Source organism: Anarrhichthys ocellatus, unplaced genomic scaffold (genome assembly GCF_004355925.1).
Source record: "Anarrhichthys ocellatus isolate YVR2014 unplaced genomic scaffold, GSC_Weel_1.0 scaffold22, whole genome shotgun sequence".
NCBI classification, from domain to species: Eukaryota; Metazoa; Chordata; class Actinopteri; order Perciformes; family Anarhichadidae; genus Anarrhichthys; species Anarrhichthys ocellatus.
Genome location: NW_022280052.1, coordinates 3,681,523 through 3,706,427, shown reverse-complemented (window position 1 = coordinate 3,706,427; position 24,905 = coordinate 3,681,523). Strand labels below are relative to the sequence as shown.

Here is a 24,905-nt window from a genome sequence, read left to right as displayed (position 1 = left end):
GTCATGTAATATGTTTCTTTTCTTTTAATTCTCGTGTGAAATGTGAAAACTATCCAGGGAGACAACTGAATAAGTTTATACTTTGTGTACGGTCACCGCTGTAGAATATTGTGAAATCATTATTTAATACGATACTAAATGTTTTTTTGCAACATCGGATTGACAGAAATACTTCGGGGAACTACGCAATAACACACAAATCCTTAGTTACAATGAATGTCCTTGTTCAGATTTTTCCTGTTTATTAATGTAAAGAATATCAAAGAGCAATAAAAGTTATTAACTTAAATATAAATTTATGAATCAGAATAAACGAGACACTGACAGCAAGAAGTGAGAAGAACTGAACCTCCATATGTAAAAGAAGAAAAACACTTTTTGGAAGGCTTCGGTTTTTAGACAGCATTTTTTATATTTAGATGTTAAATAAAATAGCAGCTGGAGACATACAGAAGGTGGTATATTATGTCACATTTAAAACAAAAGTATAAAACTTTTGCCGTTTAAAAATAAGTAATTTCTTCAGTCTGTCTTCAATCAAGGAGCTGATGATTCAGTCTGATATAAAAAATAAAACATGCGATATTAAATAATTATACCGTAATAGATTTTCTTTAAGCACGTAATCAATCATGCATTTCTTTCATAAATACCTCAAAGGGATAAACTGAAGACAATCTTATTTGGCATCAAAACAGAACGGATCTACACATTAAGGCAACGTTTATACAACTTAATATTAGAGATAAAAACATAGCTGTTTCACATCAATTCTGATTTTTTTCATTTTATACCAGAAACAGCAACAAAATAACAGGAATGCCACTCTGTGGATATTGGACAGTTTAAATCGTGTAGTTTCACAATAAAAACGTGCACTAACTAACTTACATTTAAATGCTTTGGGGAAGGTTGTGTTAAAGGCAGCAGTTACAGTGATGCAAGAGATATAAGCATGAGAGGCAGTGAAACAACTTTTCATCCCTGAATGTTCCTCTAGGAGTGCACGTTTCAGATATAAATATACAGACGCACTATAAAAACAGCAAAATGTTCTTTTGCCTCCGATGAACGACTTCCCACTTGAGCATGAACTCGGTGTCTAAGCTTCCTCCTCCAGAGGTTTGGTCGATGGGAGCGCTTCCTGCTGAACATCCACAGCACTGCTGTCTGAAAGCTGCTCAGTGGGTTGGCTGTCATCCTGTCACACAAAAACCAATACACACATCAATGTTATCAATATCACTTCACTTTAAATTACTGAGCAAGTAGAAAACTCTGACAGACACAATGAACACGAGCAGAGAAATGGTGGAGATGAGTTTTGATATATACTGTGCGTTTGTTCTTTACTAACGGTTCTTTATTAGTGCCAACTTTTACATTTTGTCTTCATTAAGGCAAAACATAAAAACTAAAGATCTAAAATGGTCATTTTATAAGTAAAAGAAAACATTCTCTTCATCAAGAATTGTGAGAACTAGCCAGAATTCAGCAGAATTTCCATTGAATCTCCCATGTGGCCGACTTACTCTGTGTTTGAGGTAGGAAAGGTAGACATCCCACCCTACGGTGATAAAGTTCATGTACACAACACGGAATTTGGGCGAGAGGAAGTAAAAGTTGATCATCTGAGCGGGAGGCCAAACACAACAGTCCGCCTGCAGGCAAGAACACAGATGAGCATTAACAAAACTAGATACACAAAGTAAACACGGTAAAAACGTGTCTTTCAGCTGGCAACCAAGATATCTGCTTTCACAAACCATACAGAGGAAACCGTCAGTGAGCTTCCTCAAAGAAAATATTAAACATTGAGAAAAAGAAGTCTCATAAGCCATTAATAAAGTTAGCATGTGGTGATCACAAATGATTGCTACATGTCAACAATACTGATGACATTTCAATGAGTCAGTAGTAACACAAAGAACAAGAATAAGAAACCTCGTATGAGACTGGACCGTCTATGGTCAATGTGCTAAATTGTGGTCAAATAGGACCTTTTCACAGCAGCTATTTCAACGTGTCATGTTGCCGGGCGTTCGTGACTTGTGCGTAGGCTGAAGCAGTTCTAAATTTGTTTGCCGAGTACAAACAAGTTCGGTAAGAAAATATTGACGATCCCAATTTGCCCATTGTGAGTAAATTATCATTGATCGGCAGGTGAGAGCCTGACCCAAGGTGTACTTGCCTTGTAAAATTCCCAGAACTTGCTCGTAAAATCGTTCCATCCTTCGGATAACGTGTGTCCCTCCATGAGACCCATACCTGCAATAAACAGAGTTGTCTGTCAGGGCCCTGTTTCAGAAAGCAGGTTTAGTGAAGACTGAGTTAGTCAACACTGAGATGAAGGAAACTCTGGGAGTGTCAGAAAGACGGGAGACTTTAACTCTGGGTCTGTCTCGCTAGTAGGTTCTCTTTAACAAACCCTGAGTTTCTCTCTGTCTCCTCCCTCTGTAATGTTAATCCTGGTCAGATACTGTCGTTTACCTGTCGCCACGGAAAGTCGTGGAATCGGAGCTCCATTAATGTTGGCCTTTTTCATTCACAGGGCACAAGCTTAACTTAGAGTGAACAAACACAGAGTTAATTAAACACAAACTGACCGGCTGTTTTGGAACCGAAAACTTCCCATCTCAGGGTTAGTCAAGTCAGAGCTCGGGGGTAGGCTCAGAGTTTGTTAAACCTGCTTTCTGAAACAGGGCCCAGATGTGCGTCAGCACCACGCTTCATAAAATCCAACTTCAGATAACGTCAGAGCCTGAAGGAACTCTTATAAAACATTCATGGTTGAAATCCAAACTGCTTATCACAGAAGACCTTTAAACTCCATCCACCTGATATTGTCTTTTGTCTTACATCATCCAAATCTATAAGTAAACTCTCACGCACGTACATAAGCGCATTTAGCCAATCCCAAACATGAAGAACAATGGGCAGGGAGTGTCTTGCTTAATCCATACAGACAGTAAAAGCGTCTTTTGCCATACCTCCTCCATGTCTTTAAGAACAACCTTTGACTGTACACTCTTTCATGTGTGTACGTTCACTAAGGGAAGAAGGAGACGGACTGCTTTGTGCCAACAAACTATGAAATCCTTCTCACCTAAAAAATACCACATCCCCAAAAACGGTGAGGCGACCACCTGGTCCACCAGAACCTTCTTGCACACCGTTTTCAGAGCTTTGCCCACGAACACTCCATCCAGCCAGATGTACCAGTATTGCAGCACAGGACCTAAGGAGCAGCCCACCGTAAACATGCAACCTTTCAGGGGGAGAGAGTCAAGAGAAAATGAGAGCATTAATGGCCATGAGTTGGTCATTCAAAATATAACACATTGCACAGATGTTCTCCAAAATACGACATTTGAGTCTTTATTAATAGATGGAGATTTGAGTATACTGGCTGAGAGAGCTCCTCTTTTCTCTGTATCTCACCTGTTCTCCTCCAGTCTCGTACTCTGCCCGGCTTTTTTAAGTTCTCCCGGCTCTGCTGCACGATGTCTCCCAGTGCCAACAGTACTCCTCCGCTCAGGGTGTTTGTGAGCAGCAGGGTTCGGCCCTGGAACAGCGGCCGCCAGTTGAACTGCATCCGGACGAGAAACTGTTTACCCATCCGAGGAAGCATGACGGCGGAGAAATTCACGTTACTGTCATCTGTGGGAGAAAGAGGACAATGATGGCCAAACTCCTATCAGGATGCTGCACCGAGATTTAAGAGCGCGTCGAGTAATTAAGTAATCGAGCGTGTTTTCAGTGAGGCTTGTATCGCTTTTAAGAAACGCGTGTAGGAATTATAATTCATGAATGATATCAAATAAAGGCTCGCCCAACATCAATATCCCAGTTACTGGCCTCTGCCCAGAGACAGTGTGTACGTTATAGTGGCATCTAGTGGTTTGTTGCAGATTCCTGTCATGCTGTGATGCTGTCATGCTGTGATGCTGTCCACGTTGTCTCAGCCGGCAGAAAAGTTTACCAAAACAAATCTTTTGGCTGATCCGTGTGCTTGTATTAACATAGCGGAGGTGGCCAAATGAATTAGGTTTTACTTTCGTTAACATGTCCATGGTTGTAGCACAGATATACAGCAGCCTATATAACACATTACATGGTTGAGAAAATCTGTAATAGATCTGCCTTGTTTCACTCTTCGGCCACCAGGCAGTTTTGTGTTGCACACGAAGCCTCGAGAAATTAACCATTTTGCGAACCAATTGGCTGAAATGCTTCATGAAGCTTTAACTCGACATCACAACATAAATAAGACAAACACCTCACAGTCATATTATATCATCACAACAAATGTTTCTGTATGAAGTAAATCTCACCATCTCTGAGTCCCACATAGACTTGATCAATAACGTTACAGATGAACTAACGCTAATGAATGAAACATGTCTTTATACTGGTTGTTTTAGGTCTCCTGTGTTCAACGACCCTGTCTTTTAGTACATATACTTTGTTGCATGGACTGTTTATCGGGTTAATCAAGTTCTCTGTATTACACGGGATGAGAGTATTTATATTTACGCTTATAATATTATCTGCAGATTACACAGACGGAAACTTTGGAGACAGTTGAGAGGTTCAAAAGTCACTGAAGCTATTTTAACTGCTAGCTAGCAGCTCATTCAACCCCGGATTAAACACTCGGCTGCCATAACTATGTAGTCGTACACAACCGTTTACCTGACTGTTTCATATTTAGTACAACACCAGCGCTGACATTGACCCTAAATTTGCTAAATCCAATGTCACAATGATCTCTCTGCTCCTCGTTGAACGCCAAATGAAACCGGCTAACACTTGAGAGTCGGTGTTGCGTCGACGTCTATCTCCCTTCTTACGAATTTCCCCATTAACGTTAACCTGACCACAGCCACTTAAATGTGCAAACACGTCAGCACATCCTCACCTAAACCCGAACCGCGGAGCTCTCTTCATACATCCACGTGAGAAACACTAGTGCAACCCCCTGACACGCGAGCTGTTCATGTTGTACCCGTAGAACTGGACACTTCTCATGTTAGAGCGCCGCCTGCTGGTTTGGAGGACCAATTCATCACAACAGAACGCCATAACGTATACAGATCACTGGTTCACTCACTATGACCAATGTTTTCTCTTTACAACACAAGATACAATATTCTGTCAGATGTTCACGGTTCGCTATTGCTATTTTTACCATATATATATATATATATATATATATGTATATCTGCCATATATATACACTCTTTGGCTACTACAGTAGTACTAGACCAAACTTATGACATTTTTGAAATTTTCATGACCAAAAACAAATTCCATTTTTTTTTTGATAGAAGTATAATACTTCTTCAGAATAAGCCAATCAACTTCTTGTTTTGTTTCGGCGGACAACACATTGCTGAGAAATATGGATAAAAGCTATCACAATTTATATCTTTGAGATGTGTAATTATTGTTTACATTACAATTGTTTGTATCTTATTGCAGGTCTTCTAATTCATTATGCTTTCTCCCCAATGTATTATGATTGATCATAGCAAACAAATTGATGTTAACTCTGTCTCAGAGGAATCTTTAGCAGACTAACATCACAAAAAACAATAATTATTATAATTATCCTATTCTTAATAAATGTGCTTAAGACTGAGACTAATGTGTATTTATTATATTTGTCATGTTGCTTTACAGATGAACTTTATAGTGGTCGTATTCATCTTTATATATAGTTTGTAGGACGTTGTGAGTTATTTTAAAGCATAAGAGTATGGTATTCCTTATCATATTATGTTTCTGCAGTGGTATTTGTTACAATGACCATCATTGTCTGATAATAGGTGGACACGGCAGCAGTGGTTACTGATGACCTCCTAATCAATAATTCAGTCTCTCCAGCAGCGCTCATCAATAATAAATGACAGGTGGACCATATTTGAATGTTTCAGGACAGTTGCTACGCCGAGGCTCTGGATTCGTCAGACAGGCTGTCAATCTTAACCGTGGTCCCGCCCATCTGTCATTCCTTTTACCGTTGTTTCTGGCTGAGAAAAGATTGCGGAGTTACAGAAAGACCGGAAATAATTGTTTCTTTCAAAGTAATCTCGAGTTTTATAGTTGGATTTCTCGTGTTCAGGTAGAGAACACAAGCTCATTACACTAGGGAGGACACCTGAGTCCGAGTCTGTGTGGTCTGAAGAATACAAAGTAAACACCTGGTGGTGTGGAGTTAGAGATAATTGTCAGCATCTCTGCTTGAGGCTAACCTTTGTAGTGAGAAGCTACTTTCACCGTTACTAGTTAGCAAAACACATCCGCTAACGTTAACGTTACACCTATAAAGTAAAACTGCCAATTGAAATAATACATTTGAAAAGATGTATTGGGATTTTCCTTTTGTTGTATTTTTTAGAGCATCTACTTTTCATCATATTTGTCGCATTTATTTTGAGCAATTAAATAGGCAGTTTGTTTTTTACGGCCTTTATTCTGGAATCTGTAGCCGGATGTTGTGTTGCACAGACTTTCTGACTTGACAGTGCTGGTGTTTCTGCGGGTCCAGGACGAGGTGGATAGCAGCCGGATATAAATCTATAAAGGTGAGATTTCTGTCTCTATTAATGTATTGCATTGACAAACATGTAATATTTAAATCTAAAGTATCCTTCATGTATTGTTCATGAGCGCTTATGTTCGAATATCTGTGAAATTATTTCAGATTAAAGAACCTTTGACATATACGATGCTCGCTTTAGAGCAGCTGTTTTCATTGTGAAAACCATAAACCCATCGTAGATGCATGTAATGCATATTTATTCGCTTAATCTGTTGGCATGGATCTGAAGGGTGCTATTAGTGGATCTCTGGTGTGCCCAGGGGCCTGTCCTGCAGGAAAAGGCGTTTCACACCGTCCGATGGTTTAAATCCGGAAAATGTCTTAATGTGGAGGAACAATATAGTTGTATTCAATCACCTCCATTTTATTTATAGCGCAAACAAGGAGAGAGTCATCATATATAATTTATGTCCTGCAATTATCTGTAATTTTCTAATAATATTTAAGCGATTATTATCATGAGATAACCATATACTCACTATTAGCCCGAATATGAGGGTTACGTAATATTATTTGAGTTTTATAAATGAAACGTTGAGCCTTACGGAGGACTGTTGTGTCTGTGGTAGGTTGAAACATTTAGTCCTAAACCAATCAGATCTCGGCTAGTGCCTTAATATGATGTGTATGTGTGTGCTCCTCACACTGCAACAGCTCATTTCATTACGGAAGGAATGAAAACGCAGAATCCGGCTATAATTTGCCTCCCATATTCAAACTAAACATCTTAACAGCATTGGATGTGCCTACATAGTTGTATGCCTACTGCACATATACAGGAGGAAAATATACAACATGTAAAGGCTCCCAGTTCCTTAGGCTGCATGAACGGATATTGACAGCATGTACAGAAACATTTGTTTTTGAGTCTATAGATGAAAGTGTGTGTGTGTGTGTGTGTGTGTGTGTCTGTTAAGGACAGAGACAGATAGAAGATGTACATATTGGCCTTCATCCACTAAAATAAGATAAAAACTCTTCCGTCAGTTTTCATTTAACCTCCAAGGATCCCAAAGTTTCACGTGTTTGAAATAGTCTGAATGTGAGCCGACAGTCTGCAGTTCACATCTGCACTTCCTCTTCTGTCAGTAAAGTTACCGGCGGTGAGAGTCTTATGAATCTCGTCTGACCACTGCTGCAGAAAAACAGACTAAATCTTCAGAGTTGTTAAATTAAGATGTTTCTTACCTTGAAGAACGGTTACCACTGAACTAATTGGTTTCAGTGGACAATTTCACAGTCAGATCAGATGATAATCTAAGCTTCAAAAGCAAAATATCTCATTGAATTCTTGTCGGTATTAGAACGTAAACACACTGAAATAGTGGGCAGATATTAGGTATCAGCAGTTTTTAGGCCAACATTGTATTAATAATTGTAGCTGGACCTTGAAAAGCTCTTATTATAACTAAAACTATATAATACTAATAAATGTCATTACCACTGGGATGAACAAAACAAGCCTTAACTTAGACAAAGCACAGAAAGAAAAAAGTTTCACCTTCCACAACAGGTTTTACATGTTTGATCAACATCCTTTTTTGAAAATTAAAAGCGTAAAAACAAGGAAGACGTGTCCAATAAAAGGTTCATATTTATGAAGTATAAACTGGTTCACCTGCAGACTCCAGCACCAAAACACATCTCCCACATCCTCGTTGCTCCCTCCTCTCTGCTTTCTGTTTGCTCTGGAGAGGGGAAAAAAAAGAAAGAGGGAGAAGAAATGCTATTTTTAGCTTCCCCCCCTCTCATCTGCATCACCACTCCTCCTAGAAAAGGGGTCACGTGATTGGAGGAATAGGGGGAAATGCTGTCTTCAGCAACCTGGGGGCAGGACAGCAGCTGTATTTAAAAACCACTGCATCTTCTCTGTTTTAGTACATTGTTAGTTTTTATTTCACACACGCGGCTGCCTGGTGATAAATAATATAGCATCAGACTTTTATTTAGAAAGAGAAGAACACAGCAGGCAGTAAAGCAGTGTGTGGTTTGGGATGGCAAGAGTTTTACTGCAGCATTCTCTCATATTTTCACAGATATTTTGAGTTTGCTTGATTTAATCTAGTGGCAGATAAATATTTGACTGCTCACAGTCCTGCTGGTTCAGATCTAGCTTCCTATTCTGGTCCTGGTTGTGATTCTGGGTGTGAAGTTCCATGTTTGGTAGAACATTTTAGATCCGTGAAAACCTCTTCTACCATCACAGCCTGTTCACAGTTAGAGTTTTGGAGATTGCGCCCTATTTGCAGTGGTGGAAGAAATATTTGGATTATGTATTTCAGTAAAAGAACCAAAGTAAAAGTAGTAGATAACACTATAAATTGAATTACTTTTATAGGATGTATTCATATGTAAGTGGTACTTTAATGTTGTTGCTGGTCAAAGTGGAGCTAACTTTAAGTACTTTTTACCACTAGTATAAAATGGAATTAGTGTGAAAAGTAGTATATAATTTAAACTTTAATGTAAATAAATGGGATTATCCCGACCTCAGAAAAATGTGTTGAAAGTGAAATATGTTATTTAATCTCCCTGAGTGTTTTTGTTACCTCGTGGAGGTGAAGACTCCTCCGTCAGTCGACTCTGCAGGTTCCTCAGCAACTTCCTTTAGGCAGGAAGGTGTTTGGATGATCTGAGGATCAGCTGAGGATCAGCTGTCAATCTGCAGGAGGCCAGCCACTGCTGATTAAATGAGCCTGACTAGCTGGCCGCAGCAGCATTTAGCTGTGGATCAATCCGGCTCCTGGAGGACGTCGATCTTCTTTAGGTGACAGGTTTAGAAGAGAGCTTGATGATGTCATCGTACAGCACAGAAACCCTTAGTCATGATTGAGTGAATTAGGATTCAAGAAAAACACTTAACACTTGGTTATGATGTAACTACTGACAGTGTGCTGTTGAGCAGAGCAGAAAACCTGTAGCTGCATGTTTTCTAGTGTATTTCTTGTTATATGTAAAAGTGAAAATCTTTAATGCTTTATATTATTTAAAAACAGGCGGTGCAGTGGGTAGCACTGTCGCGTCACAGCAAGAGGCCTCGTACCTCTTTCTCAGGCTCACTCTATGCAGGTTAGGTTCTTTGTTGACTCTGTATTGTGAGCGTGAGTGCTTGTCTGTCTCTCTGTGTCGGCCCTCTGATTGTCTGACAACCTCTCCAGGGCCTCTTGCCCCAAAAAAATCCTCTTCTGTGATATCAAAATGTTTCCCAGTGACTCAAGTTGAGCTCAAAAGCCCAAATAAAAACCCACTGTAGTGACCACATCTCGTCACGGGAAACTAAAAGTGACAGCAGAAACATCAGAGATGTGGATTTCAGTGTGATTTGGCCGTCTTTATTGTCATGTCCCTCCTCCTCCATGATAGAGGAGCTGAGTTATCCTCAGCATCTAGTGCCAGTGTCCATTTTGCAGTTTAGTTTGACCTCTCAATTCCCATCCCTCCTCGCATTCAGCCACATCTCCGCATCCTGTCTCTGCTCGTCAAACTGCGGGAGAGGCTTTTAATTTTAATGAGACCGTTTAATGTGGCTGAGATAATCTCATTTTGAAATGTGTAGATGTGATGGTGTCTTCCACTTTTTTCAATTTGCCAGAAAAAAAATCTGTGGCCCAGTTCGTTTAATATCTTAGTAAACAGAATTTCATTGTCTTTTGGAGAACGTCGCCTTTGGCTGTAAGAATTGCTGGTGTGCATTTTTCACTTTTTGAATCGATAATGCAATAATGCAGCCCTTGAAACAGAGCTCCAAGGCCCTTAAGTGTAATGTAAAGTCCACTATACATCTTACAATTTCTTTAAGTCATAATTCATAACAAACCCATGTGTTACTGCAGCTCTCACAGTTCAGCCCTCCTGACTTGTCGCTTTGTTCAAAGGCAGTTCACTATCGAGGCCAAATGAAAGCAGCAGCAGCAACGTCCTGCAGGCTGAAACACATTTGCATAATGAGAATTTGTTAATTACTTTGAGATTAAACACAGAGGCCTGCAGCCTGTAAGCCTCTGTATCAAAATAATGTTTCATGAAGGTTAAGACAGCTCTCTTCTTCACAGTTAATCTCTAAGACGCAGAGGAGAGGCTGCGGTAATCTCCCCACACCGTCACATACAGCAGCGACTCGACAGCCAACAAAGGTCTTTGATCGTGTTTGACAAGATTCAGACTTCCAGCTGTGGCGATTCATTTCAAACCTCCTCTAATCACAGCGAATAACATGTCACATGCTTACGTTTCATTTTTAGGTATTTAAACCAGTGCTTTGGTCCATAACAAGCTCAATAAATCCACGCTTTAGACGCCCAACATTTTAAGAGAACATTAGGAAAGAAGCAAAGGGTCAGATCACGCTGTTGCACCTCCACAGATGCAGCAAGTATTCCTGAAGAGGTGAACGATTTTCAGAGAGAAATATGTTTTGTCGAGAAAAGAGAAGAGAACGGGTTGAAGGACCGGCTGAGAGCTTTATGAGCACAGCAAGCAAAGAGAAGCTAAAAGTTTAGAAGAAGTGTTTATTCTAAACTGCCTGATCAGACCTTGGCTTGGACGTCTATTTCAAAGTTGACTTTTTGCCTAATGTGCTAAAACTGCAACATCGCTGACTCAGCTAAAAAAACATGTCAATGGAAAGCACATGGGCTGAAATATCTAATATCTACTGAGCTGAGTGGACACCTTGGTGCAACCGTAACATGAGCGGATACATTTTTAATAAGGCCGGCCAAAGAGGAAATCGAACACCAAAGCCCGACTGTGATCAAGTGTGATCTCACTTCCAGTATGTTTGTTTTAGTCAGAGCCAGAGAAAACGTCTTTGTCACATTTTAAGATGTAACTTGTTTTTGGTTCACAGTGACAAATGGACCTCTTATGTATTTTAGTCGAGTGTTAACGTTCTGTATTGTTTTATTTTTGTAAAATCTTTCTAGGTCGCATTTTGACCAGATGGTCAAAAGGTGTGCAATGGAAACAGACTTTTAGTGAATAAATCATGACATACAAATATGACTTATGTGTCGCTGAGGCTTCAGCTGAAGAGACGGAAAATTGCAGCAGATGAAAACACCTGAGTTCAGCGATGAGGAGACTGCAAATTAACACATGAAAGAAACAAAAATACCACATTTCCATCTAATTTTTTAACATTGTTTTTGTTTTTTTGAGATTTGACTGGCACTTTTGCAATGGTTCAATGGCACCTGCCTAGTGAATTAGCACGACCAACTGTTTATCTAGATGCCCTCAACTCCCGATACTAGTGTAAAGGTAGGGGATGGAAACACAAATGTGTGTGTGTGTGTGTGTGTGTGTCTTCATGGTCCTGGAAACACCAACGGTAGCGGTATAGACTACCACAAGGTTTCGAGTACCTTGCCGGGTTTTTATATGTCTGTGGATACAACGCAACCCGTGCTAGATGCAGTCATGCAACTCTACAGGTGTGTAGTTGAGATCAAAATGAAGGCAGAGTTTGAAGATGGGTGTGGTCCGAGCAAGGGCGCTGGGGGTAGGAAGTGAGGAAGGAGCCACTGGCCCCCACACTTAGCACCCCATGTGACATTAGTCTGTCCGTGTGTCGTCCTTTGAGCACTGTGGGATCAATGACTTGCGTGATGGCAGTCTATCCATGTGGGTCAGTTGATCCAGTGCAAACCGTACGTCTCCTTCAGCCTTTGTGTTTGTTCACATTTTCCTGTAGCTGCTGTGGATTATGCTCTCGCCCTCGGTGAGTCACACTGCAGTTCGCTTCACTGCAGCGCACGGAGACTCTCATTTTCCGTCGACTTGATTGGAGGACAATCAAGTTCAGCGGAGTTGAAACTCTGAGTCACAGCTAATTTGAAGTTGTTTACAGATACCGCTGTAAGAACTGTGGCTTGCTGTATATTTCTGAGATGGAGACACATTTAGATAAATATAAACAAAGGCTGTCTAACAATATGAATGCATTGTGCTGAACATGGTCATCAAACTGTCCCAATTCTTTCTGATTGTGTTGTACTGAGACACACTGCTCATCATTTCAAGCACTTTTGGACTTAATTATATGTAGTATGCATCGTGGAGGGTTTTTTTCGAATGACACTGACGTACAAATATGCAACTTTAGAATAAAGCATTTCTTCTCACAGTCTCTCTCCTCCAGTAGCTTGGCAGTCTATGGGTTATTTGAAAAAATATATACTGTATTGTTTTATTTGCAGAAAACACAGAAGCTAAACGCATGTGTTTCTTTCACCGATAAATTATTTATTGATTAAATTCAAGCACTAACACGTCTGGCAACTTGCACTTTTAGTTCAAACTTTCCTAAGACTGAGTAGGTTTCAAATGAGCAAATATATTCAGAAATGCAGTGAATAGATTTTTTTTTTTTAATTAAGCAGAGTGTTTCAAGTCCTAATGTTATTTGACTTCATTGATTAACGTTTATTTCAGGCTCATTTTGTCAGATGAGTTCTCTTATTTCCCAGTTTTCATCTTTGGTATTCTGGATTGAAACTCTTACTCAAATCTATGCTCCTGGCAGCAGAGTTATTTGTGAGGAATTATTGACGTCACAATCGAAGCTGAACTTGTCATCAACCAGATAGAAATCAACACCTTCGCTGCTGCTGCGTTTTTTTAGATGTTCTCAATTATTTGCACAAATTAGACCAGAAATGATTGAAACATACTTTGTGTGATTTATGGTTTCTTTATTCTTTTTGACTTCAGGTTCCTGTTTGAACCCCACTTAGAGTTGTGTTGCATGTAGCAGGTTTGGTAATGGCTTTACTAAAAAATAAGGTGTGTTGAGGAAGGGTCGGTGCTTCTTCATTATTTAACAAGGATCTCTGTGTTCCTTCATGTAAACCGATCGGCCGGATCTCTGAGGAGGCTGCAGTTGTTTTGTGTGTGCTTTATTCCCTGTGAGTTCTCGTGTTCCACTGCAGCCGAGTGGAGATAACAGTCTAAATATAGAGCAGGGTGCCACGACATTGAGGCCTGTGGGCTCGAGTCATTGTGCTCTCAAGAGTCGACAAGGCTTCCTGAATGCTTTCAGCGCTCTTGCAGCCCACCGGTAGCTATAGCGTGGTTGCATCCCAGCAAATGTTGCAAGTCTCAGTCATGTAGCTGATGGTTTTTCTGCTGAATTTGGAATCAAGCTGCCAGTATGCTTCTTGTCACATGGTCAAATAGCCTCGGTCGACTTTGTCCGACCATTACTGTAACTTTTCTGACATTCACACCCGCTTCGCGCTCATCGGTTTGCTGTGTGGAGGTGAGAGAGGAGCCAGGGAGGGATTGAACTTCTCGCTCTATTTCTTCGTTCTTGACACGACTACTTCTGTCACTTCTTTATGTGAACAACCGTGTTCAACACTGTGTATGTCTCCAAGGAGAGACTGTCTGAAAATGTGAGCTGCTATCCCAATATCTGAACGATATTGCATCTCCCCCTCAACCTGCCTCCCAACCTGCTAATGTTCCTTCTTCTGCTGTTATCCTATGCATGTTTTGTTCTCTTGCTGCTGTGGTTTTGTCATGTTTGTCTTACTGCTTGTAGTATGCTTCTCTTGATGGGGTTGTGTTGCCTGATCCTGTTGTCTGCTACTGCCCGATGCTTGTGTGCTAGTCGGTATGTCTTCATGTAATGCTTGTTGACACATGTAATGCTTGTTGACACATGTAATGCTTGTTGTGACTGTATGCCAGTAATGGTTGTGTTGAAAATGTTTGGATGTGTTTCGCTGTTGTTATAACTTTTGGATTGACTTCATTTAGCCCCAATCCCCCTTCCCTCAAGAAGCTTCGTCAGGCCGCCATGGTAAATAAAGTCTTGTTCTTATGACTAGCCTGGTTAAATAAAGGTTTTAAAAAAATAAAAGACTCACAGGTTGTATATTAACATCATTGGTGTAGATATCAGGCTATATTCCTTCTCAAGTCTGTAACTTCAGCTGTATTCGACTCCTGCCATGAAGGAGCCATCAACGTTTGTCAGACCTGACCCTAAAATAGTCCTCTTATTATCACAGTAATGGATGCTATAGACACAGAGCTGTTGAAGTCCAGCTGGTGAATATCAGACTCCAAACTGACTTCATCTTGCAGCTGCTTGTGCAATTAATTATTCCTTCCACATCTCCAGCTGATTGTGACGGATCGAGCCAATCGCCTCCAACCTTTCTGCAAAATTAAGAAAAGTCAGATGGGCCTTCTGTTTTCCCCTGACATCGCAATATGCTGCTTTGATTAATTACCATGAAGAAAATGTTTAAGCCTGACTAGTTAATCACAGTTACACTGAGTCTAGCAGATGCTGACAGAACCTCGTCTTTTGTCTGAACACTGTGAGCTTTTCTGTGTGACAAATCACCTCTGCTGCTTTTTTAAGGGTTTCTTGGGTTTCATTTTAAAGTGTGTCTTTGCTAATGACTTTAAAGGAGACGGTCATTTATTCAGATAGGGCCGACTACTAAACTATGCAATCAATAACAACTAACGCATCTGCATCCAAATCAGCATTAGTCCTGCATCATCTTGCCAATTATTTTCTCAATTAAAAGATTCATTGATTTGTTTATTCAAATATGTTGTTTTACCAACAGTTCAAAACCCAAATATATTTAGTTGACTATCATTAATGGCACAGAGAAGCAGCACATCTGCTGAAACTATCAAACATTTTGACATTTCTTTGCTTAAAGAATCATTGGAACAACTAATCAATGATCAAACTTGTTGACTAAGTTTTCCTTTAAGCTTCATCAGGTCAGCTAACTCGCCTTCCTATCTAAACATTCGTACTGCATGCTGGAATTTTCATTAACACCTCCCTACAAGCCATAGCATAGATTTAGTCTGATGGTGCCATCACATACTACTACATACTTTACTCCGAAACTTGTATTATCTCTCTTGAAAGAGTGTTTTAGGAATGGATCAAACACAACATTTGAATTTGTTCATTCAGAATAGGTCACTCATCTATTTTTAAAGTACTGGGTGCAAACTTGTCATGGGAGGTCCTGATCATCACTTGCATGCACAAAGTACAACATACATACTGTACCCTTTCTGTTTAGTTAAATTAGTAGTTAAGATAAATTGTGCTTCGCAACTTTGTAGAAAGGTATTTATATATAAGTGTTTCACAAGGACATTACAAACATCATAATCATGTATCAGCATGTGTGCTCCTCTTTGACTTGCTGATGAGGTCTAAAACATCATCATCCTTAGCTTAAACGACATGATGCACCATTTTAGCTGCAATGCAAACTTTTCAACGGCATCACATAGAAGTATTTACAATCGTCACATTTCATTACTTTCAGCTTACGCCAAAGAAAAAAGCCTTTTAGAACTATGACAAATCCTCAATATTGTGCAATTGAAATAAACGAGATGGATTACCTGTGTAATTCATCACAGCCTCCTCAATGTTAAAATAGTCCGTTATACCTGGGACCCTCCGCCCAGGAAGGAATAATCCTACAGATGACTTGTTCATGTGAGTTATATATTTACTGCACAGACAGGAAAATTAGCTTCAACGTATGCTGGGTTAAAGAAAAAAAAACCTGCATTGTGAGGTCCTGTGCGGCACTTGCACCAATTGCTATGACACATGTAGCGGCGGCCATTTGATTAAAGCTTTGTGTTTCTCCTTCCTCTCTGTCCACAGATGGCCTCAGCAACAGCGACCTACGGGCAGAAGGAGTCTTCGGACCAAAACTTTGACTATATGTTCAAGATCCTCATCATTGGCAACAGCAGTGTAGGCAAAACCTCCTTCTTGTTCCGCTACGCCGACGACTCCTACACACCGGCCTTTGTCAGTACGGTGGGCATTGACTTCAAGGTGAAGACTATCTACAGGAATGACAAGAGGATCAAATTACAGATCTGGGTAAGACGTCTGGAGATGTGTTGAGTTTCCTGGAAGGGGAGTAAATGAAACTGAGATCTATAATTAACATGTACATGAATTTGAGGCTGAAGCTGAATTAGTAAGTCCTATATTGATTTTCTTCACTGTCACAAGCTTGTTGACTTTCTTCACTTTCCACCATTAAACCGTCACCTGCAGTTGGTCAACAGTGACCCAAGACTAGCTTCATTTTCATATATGACCTTTGAGCCACATAGTCTCAACTTATTTTCTTGTCCTTCCACATTTTAAGTGCTTTTGTCTTTTCTTTTCTCTGTGTATTGCTAAGATGAATCAGTTTAATCAGAGTTTAAAGTTGTCAGAGGTTTTCTGCACTGTTATGGCTGCACAGGCAGAGTCTTATACGGACACAAAGTGACCTCTTAAGTCCCCAGGCGTCAGTAAGCCTCAACCGAAGTGCATGTTAGATGGTTGAATGTCTGCAAACCCCTCTCTCTCTCACACCTTTACAGTGTTACATCATGAATGATGTTCATGAAGGATTGTCCTTTAGTGCGCACCGTTATTCTCATACAGTATTTAAACAGTTTTGGCATTTTGTCCCTGTCAATGGCGGCAGGATTTTCACCCAGTTCAGAGTAGTTTGTTTCGAGCACAACGGCACCAGCTCTACATCTGAAGGCAGTTTCAAAAAGCAGGATTAGAAGGTGAGCTAGACAGTTGTGAGAAAGATGAGGTTTTTTCCTTGGGCTACTCCCTTGAACCTCTGAAACAATAACATAAATGTTAGTTATGTTTTTTAATGATGTCTAATAATACAGCAGATAACTCTGTGAAACACTGGCCTGTGGTGCAGTTTTATTAAGCCAACTGTCCTCAGATCGCAGTAAACATACACAAATCTGCATAACAACAGCATCCTCTCTGCAACCTGCTCATCCAGCTGACCCGTGGATGAGTAGAATCCTATGGAATTCAATGGAAGTAATAACTGAAACACTCAGGTAACATCGATGTGCCTTCAGGAACAAACAGGGCGGTGTTTGTTGCATCATAAATGTGTTGTTTCCTGAGGACTCAGCAGTAAACACAACCATAGAGCAGCGCACTGTTCCAGTATCACGTTGTAGATTATACCATCATTTCCACTTTTACATTGCACAGCACTGTTTGTGCGCGTGTGTGTGTGTGTGTGTGTGTGTGTGTGTGTGTGTATGTGTGTGTGTGTGTGTGTAGCTGTCTCTGTTGTCAGCCTTTTTTAGGTCTTGCCTCTGGTAAAGGAGACGGCATCGCCCAATCAGAGCACGAGAAATGGATGACTGGGTGCTGCTCTCCCTTCCCCCACTACTACACATCTCACCCGAGTAGTTATCCACCCCCCCCCCCCTTTCCCTACACACATGTAAAATCCCGACCCCCACCTCTCAGCAATTCTGTCGGCTGAGACTCCAGTCGAGTAAAAATGAAAATGGTCAATGCAGACACGTGATGTGTACTTATATAGTTTGTCATCCACATTATCTCACTTGAAACGTTATTTATTTTCATTCATGCCACTATATTGCCGTACTGTTGCTCCTACTGAAGACTGGACACCCTTTCTTATTTCATTGCACTGGAAGCTCTATGGCTACATGCATACTGTCAGTGTTCATAACTGTAGACAGATGTTGGGCTACAACTAACAATTTTATCATATCAAATAAATGTTCAGAGTATTTTCTTCAAAAGGTCTTGTTTTGTCCAACCAACAGTGTAAAACCCAAAGATATGCAATTTATAATCATACAAAACAGAGAAAATCAGCACATTTTCACATTTAAGAAGCTGAATAGAACAATTATTTGGCATTATTGCTTGATAGTTTTTATTCATGTCAATTCTTGAGCATATTTAGATTTAAAAATAACTTGCTTTGTAATTTATTGATTTATATGTCCTACAGCCCAAATATTTATTTAAAAAACTCTTGATTTTCCCTTTAAATCCTTTGATTAAAATGAAAGCATGAAAAAGGAGACTTCTTCATTTTATAAGCTGTTCGCTAAAATCTAAAATGTTCACCGCTTTATATTTGAATCAGGGCTCACGGCGAAGGGAAAGATGAGTACTCCAATGTGTTCGTTATGTCACAGCACACAGTGCTGCCTACACTGACAAGCCGTTGCCTTGCTGAGTGTCCTACAGCACATTGAGTGGAGGAGCAGGACGTGAACTGTAGCTGCAGAACATTACAACCAACAGTGTGGAAATGTCAGAGCTATACACTTCTCCGGAAAATAGATGTCATATAATCAATCTGACCTGAGAATGGTTGTGTGACTGAGTAATTATGCCAATGAGTACAGGAAAATACATAACAAGCTAAGAAGTGTATCTGTTTTCAGTATGTTTTGTTTTTGTGTGTATTTGTGCACACATCTATGGAATCTGTTTGTCAGAGACTGCACTTTGTAGTCCATGTTGCTGTATGTGTGTGTACTTTAGATGCTTCAACGTAAATGTAATTCCCTAGAAAGTTTAATAACGGGTAGAAACTTGGTATGTATTTGCTGTATGAGTGGTATGATGTGTGTATAATAATAATAGCAAAGACAGCAAACGCCTATTTAGCGTTCTTAAGCAGTATACACATATTTGATGAATGGTTTATGACACAATAAAATGTAAGAAGTGTGAATTCTCATAAATGTCGAGGTAAACCAGTGTAGCCGGTTACTTTGCAGTACATGCCAGTCGCAGTCTTTTGCTCTGCTGATCTCTAAACTGACACCGACAGCTGAGTGATGCTGTTGGACCAGAAGCTGCTCGGTTGGGTGTCAGAAACACACCAGGCTTTAATTCCCTGAGCAATCATTAGGACTTAGCACTGACATTGAATCTCCCCTGGGATTGTGGGGCAGGGTCATTGTTTAGCAAAGCCTTCAGCGAAAACAAAGACAAAAGGAGGCTTGATGAAGATTTTAAAAACCACAAGAGGCCTTTTAATATGCTGGCTGTACTGATAGCACATGGGAACAATCTGTCAGTGTGACAGTTTGAATGTTTAGACTTTAGGCTCAAGTATTGTCATGTTTTATTTTTTGTTTGTTTTGTTTTGTTGTTGTTTGTGCACTTAAAGTTTCATTAGGATAATACATCTTTAATGCAGGACACAAGATTGGTGTTCACGACTCTAGCTAAGGATTAGCACGCCGTAAACCGATCAAGGATTGTGTCTTTAAACACAAGACCAGATAGTATTAAAAGGGCTTTAGACACCTCTTGAATTTAGCTTGAGTGGATTACCTGCCAAAGTGGCTTTAGTCAAACCTGTCAGAGGTCACTGTGAAATGGATTCTGTGAGATTTAATGAAAGCTAACTGCTGCTGTTTTTTTCCCCCCAGGACACGGCGGGGCAGGAGCGTTACCGCACTATCACCACGGCCTACTACCGAGGAGCCATGGGCTTCATCCTCATGTACGACATCACTAACGAGGAGTCCTTCAGCGCTGTCCAGGACTGGTACGTGATTGGCTTAGAAGGGGGTGTCGCATGAAAAGAGTGTAAAGTGATACCATGCAGCTTTACCTGTGAGAGGGAGTGCTGCGTTGAGGATGGATCAAGTGGTATAGCCAGTCTGGAAGTAGATAAAGAGATACTATAGATTGATGGACAGAGACATGATGCGTTTCAAGTCTTAGTTTTGTCTCCTCCCAGGACCTTGCCTGTGTGTGTCTTTTAATTTGAAGGAAAACTTTATCTCAATTTCATTTTGACTCTATTACAGTATGTCAAAAACTAGGTTTCATTTTCACTGCTTAATGCTAATAATAAAACCTTTATTCATATTGCACCTTGTGAAAACAATGTTACAACGTGCTTTACAATAAAAACATGGGTTATCAAGATACAAGCAAAATAAAAAAATTTCAGGATCAGATTTTGTAACTATGTTCAATCTCTGTGATCTAGAACTTTGTTTAAAGACACCATGTTTGTTCTTCACTGTACACACACACACACACACACACATACACACACACACACACACACACACACTGATGAGAAAACTTCAGGACACATTCAGCCTGCAGTGTGATCACAGTCTGAGTTTCTGCTCTGATTGCTGAAGGTGTGTTTGTTCCCAGGTCGACTCAGATTAAGACGTACTCGTGGGACAACGCCCAGGTGCTGCTGGTCGGGAACAAGTGCGACATGGAGGACGAGCGGGTGGTGGGCGGAGATAGAGGCCGGCAGCTGTCTGAACACCTTGGTGAGTTCATGGTGTACGCACACAAATACACACTTCTCTGCGACTCATTGTCAGGTAAACAAACCTGAAGTGACTCAATGGACAGGCGGAAAGGTTTGCCTGCTAGTGTTACTAGATGAAAAGTCAGGAGATCACCAGAGTCATTAAGAATAATCTTTTTTTTTTTACAACCATAAATTAAAAACATCTCTGCGCTACATCTCGAAGACGACCACATCCTCTATAAACCCCTCTGACCCTCTACCACACCCTGTTTCCTCTCCAGGTTTTCAGTTCTTCGAGGCCAGCGCCAAGGACAACATCAACGTGAAGCAGACCTTTGAGCGCCTGGTCGACATCATCTGTGAAAAGATGTCGGAGAGCCTGGACGCCGGAGATCCTGCTGTCACAGGGGCCAAACAGGGGCCCCAGCTGACAGAGCAGCCCGCTCCTCCTCACCAGGACTGTGCATGTTAAAGCTGACTACCTCACCCCCCCGCCCCAAACCCTTTTTCTCCCTGTTGCTCTTTGTCCTCCTTCAGCTGGACCCCGGGGCCTCGGGTCAAATACTCCCATCACCCTTTTCACTCACTTTCCTGCTTCTTTCTGTAACCTAGTAAGGATGATTGGCTGACGGACACAGGAGCCAGATTGAAAAGTGTCTGAAATGCTCTGAGATGGACCAGTGCTGAGCCGTGTCTGCGTCCGGTTCCTCCTCATTAAAGAGCTTTAAAGGTGTTTATTTTGATCAGTGCTGGTGTTGGTCTGATGCCAAACCAAGTTCAATCAAACCAGAGTGTTTCAGACTCTTTGCAAACCAGGTTCCTGAAGGTTCCCGACCCATCATTTGTTGTCTCCTTGTTCCTCAGTATGGTTTTACAAGAAGGATTTGACGGCGTGCGTCCTCAGAGTGCCATTTGAATCCTTCCGATGTTTACAGTGCTTTGTTTCCTATCAGTCAAATACCTTGATAAGATGTCAGCCTCGGATACGGTGACCAAGAAGGCCACAGAGGAGGTAATGTGGCAGGGCTGATCCAGCTGAAATCTGATCCAAACTAATGTGCTACGTTTCTTTTAGGGTTTAGGATAGGACAGAATCAAGCATGCATGTATCTGTGTTTCATATGTTGTCTCACCTGGTATCTAAACATGGATATTGCAGGTGTTAGCAAGTGTTTTGTTTTCATTATTCATCTGAGCCTTTTCATTTGGCCTTTTTTTTATGTTTTTTTTTATTCTGGTACCCCCTTTATTCTTTCAACACCGGGTGTGGAAAATATGAACAAGATAGAGCTACGTAAAAGTAGCAAAACATTAAGAGACAGCTTTTATTTAATTATATTTATTTCAAATGTACATATAAATGTTGTGCAATATATATATATATATATATATATGCATTTCCTGAAATTAATTTAGAAAGGTATCAAATATAAGAGGTCTATGTTGTTGGGTTTGTTTGGATGATGTGTGGAATTGTTTTGTTTGAACCCTCGCAAGCTCCTCCATGAGTCGTTTTATTTCCCTGTCGGTTTAGTCTCATGCTGCCCTCCAGAGACGTCACAAACTCCCCGCTTAGAAAATATAGTAAATTAAGTCTGAATTACAAGTTAGAAAATTACAGATATGTTTCTCGTCCTCCAAATCCACTCAGTGGGATTTCCAGCCAATGTAAGGGTATCTGGAAGGCATTTTGGCAACAAAGTTGTGCAGTTGTGCTTGCGAACAATGCTGCATATTGATGTTACAGTATTTGACATCGGGCAGAGAAAATCTTGCAGGTGATGCTAGAGAAGTTGAACTGATGTGATCTTAACAGCAGACAATTGCTACTTTATGAAATAAATTTCATCATTCTCTAAAACATGATGGAATGGGTTAGGAAGATGCAAACATGTTGGTCTGTTTGATGCATCAGGAGACATTAGGATAACGTGTGACATACCACCAACACTCAGCGATTTAATGTTTCCTTGCTTAGCGACAAACAGCCCAACAGTAAGCAACTTCCTCAGAATCAGTATTGGAGTCTATTTGACTGTGTGTAATGTTAGCTCAGTCTTCAGGTGAAGTACGGACAGCACTGTTTAATTAACAAGCATCAAACAGCTGGAGGCTGAAATGTTCACAGACCAGGTAGCTGAGTTTCTAACATTAGTTTCAAGTCAATGCAGGAATTTAATATTTTGTTCTGAGGTTTTCTTGGTTGCAACGGCACATTTCCACTAACAGCTGTGTCTACATTGCATCACTGGGCGTGCATTGTTCCCCCTCCACCAAACACTGAACTTGTTTTAATACAGTTTCCAAAGTTAGAACTAGTCTGCTGTGTTCTCCTTCTTTTCACTTCACCACAGATTGCTGTAGAAGAAGCTCACTGTTTTTGTAGGACACCACAATGAGCAGTGTGACAAAAGTCTAAAACTGTAAAGAAACGAGTGACGAGAGAGAGGATAGGTTGAGAGAGCAAAGCACTATAACAAAATCATTATGGAGGTCCAAATCATCGACTTCATAAAGTCAGAGACTCTGGCTGTGTGATCAAAGCAAATCTGATTCAGAAAGTATTTATTTTGAGAGTATACAAACGGCAAAACAAATCTGAAATCACAGATGAGCCACTGACTGTTAGAGTTTGAGAAGATGAGGCCCCAGTTAAAGTGTTGCTTATTATAAGAAAAGGAGTGATGATGACAAACCTGAGAGCTGGTTTTGATCCTGGCTATATTTTACTTCTTACTGGTTGTGACTAAAATCCAGGGTTTAGACTAAAATGTGTTAAAATCCAAACTGTTAAACTGTTCTCCTTTCTAATATGTCTTCCTCTCTATATAAACCAGTTCTGTAAATACTGTTTTTTTGAGTCATATTTGTGGATTGTGTTGTATCGACTCAGGCTTGCAACAAAGAAAAAAAAAAAAGACAGTTAAAACCTGAAACCCCCCCTCCCCCCAAAAGAGCCATGTTGTACTGTATCTGCATTCATTACTAGGCCTGCTTGTGAATGAATGTGTCACTCTGTTACAAAAGCAATACACACTACAGTATCTACACAAAAGAGAAATGCCATCAAGCTTGGTAGAAGTTGCCGACTTTAGATCTTCTACTAGCAAGCAGGAACATGTACTTTATTTAGTCTCGTGTCACTGCCTCTTCACACGCTCCTCGGTTTGGGCCATTAAGCTGAGAGAATATGCTGTGGATGTTTTTATCTGTACTTTGTGGTAAAACAATAAAAAGTTACTAACAAGCAGTTGATTCTCGAAAGATTTTGTACCTTTACGGGTGAGACACTGTTACCTGCTCGTCCTAATGAAGTTAAAATCTCAAAATGAGGTGATGTCATCGATGCAAACTAACTGAAATCCGCATGAATGTTGTTTAACCCAAAACAGTAAAGTGGAGATCCAGATTTATTCAAAGTAATCAAATTACTTTAGCTTAGAGTCATGTCGATTTAGCAGTAACATTGTCATGTTGATGGCAAATGTTTGGATGCTTCTTGTCCCAATAGAGCCTCAAGATGTCACTGTTTCACTCTCTGTTGGCAGAAGATGTAGAAGGATATTGTGCAGCAAGAAGCAACCCGTCACAGTTGATGCTTAGAGGGAAAATGCACACAGAAATGTACTCGAGTAAGTGTGCAAAATATTTGTGCTTGGTGCTCCTGACAGCAAATAGACTAACCAGGTGAATGCATGTGAAAACTTGTCAGACGATAGTCTCCCGCTCATCATAGGTGGACAGCAACATGCCATGGCTACACAATCTTTAACGAAAGGAAGATATAATTCATATATTTGTCGAACCTGGATTTTAAGGACCTCTGCATTGATTTGGATAAGTCATTTAATAATTATATCTAATTCTGCCTGTCTGAGGAATCAATAAAACTAAAATAAATCAGTGATCTAATACCCAACCACACACACTGTTACAGGCTATTCAACAACATTTGCAATCAAACTGATCCTAATGTTGCCGTTGACATCCTGGAGCTATTCAAGGTTCTTCAGGATATCACAAACATCACCAAGATGTTATTTAAACCATTCGTGCGGTCAACATCATTTGCAATTTCACATTTAACCAGCAGAGGGCGAAAGACATCAGGGTGACGATGTGATGTTGATTTCTACACACACACACACACACACACACACACACACACACACACACACACA

The 24,905-nt window shown here is 40.4% G+C and overlaps 2 protein-coding genes across 4 annotated transcripts; one reads left to right on the top strand and one right to left on the bottom strand.

Annotated features, from left to right (window-relative positions):
* Positions 1-387: 387 nt before the first annotated feature.
* On the bottom strand, positions 388-5,002 carry mpv17l2 (MPV17 mitochondrial inner membrane protein like 2). Of its 2 annotated transcripts, none has more exons than XM_031859650.1 (6): positions 4,922-5,002; positions 3,442-3,660; positions 3,107-3,268; positions 2,192-2,268; positions 1,533-1,661; positions 388-1,201 (listed from the first exon to the last, which is right to left on the bottom strand). In XM_031859650.1, exons 2-6 carry the CDS (start codon positions 3,629-3,631, stop codon positions 1,103-1,105), a joined length of 657 nt encoding a protein of 218 aa, XP_031715510.1. In that variant the 5' UTR covers positions 3,632-3,660; positions 4,922-5,002; the 3' UTR covers positions 388-1,102. The 2 variants fall into 2 exon arrangements, with proteins under 2 accessions (XP_031715510.1, XP_031715511.1); XM_031859651.1 differs by lacking the exon at positions 4,922-5,002 and adding an exon at positions 4,335-4,904.
* A 1,506-nt stretch (positions 5,003-6,508) lies between these two features.
* On the top strand, positions 6,509-23,971 carry rab3ab (RAB3A, member RAS oncogene family, b). 2 transcript variants are annotated; one of them, XM_031859559.1, is made up of 6 exons: positions 6,553-6,590; positions 14,372-14,414; positions 16,278-16,502; positions 19,871-19,989; positions 20,616-20,740; positions 21,006-23,971. In XM_031859559.1, the coding sequence occupies exons 2-6, from the start codon at positions 14,412-14,414 to the stop codon at positions 21,194-21,196; spliced, it is 663 nt and encodes a 220-aa protein (XP_031715419.1). In that variant the 5' UTR covers positions 6,553-6,590; positions 14,372-14,411; the 3' UTR covers positions 21,197-23,971. The 2 variants fall into 2 exon arrangements, with proteins under 2 accessions (XP_031715420.1, XP_031715419.1); XM_031859560.1 differs by lacking the exon at positions 14,372-14,414 and having other exon boundaries at positions 6,509-6,590.
* Positions 23,972-24,905: the final 934 nt, after the last annotated feature.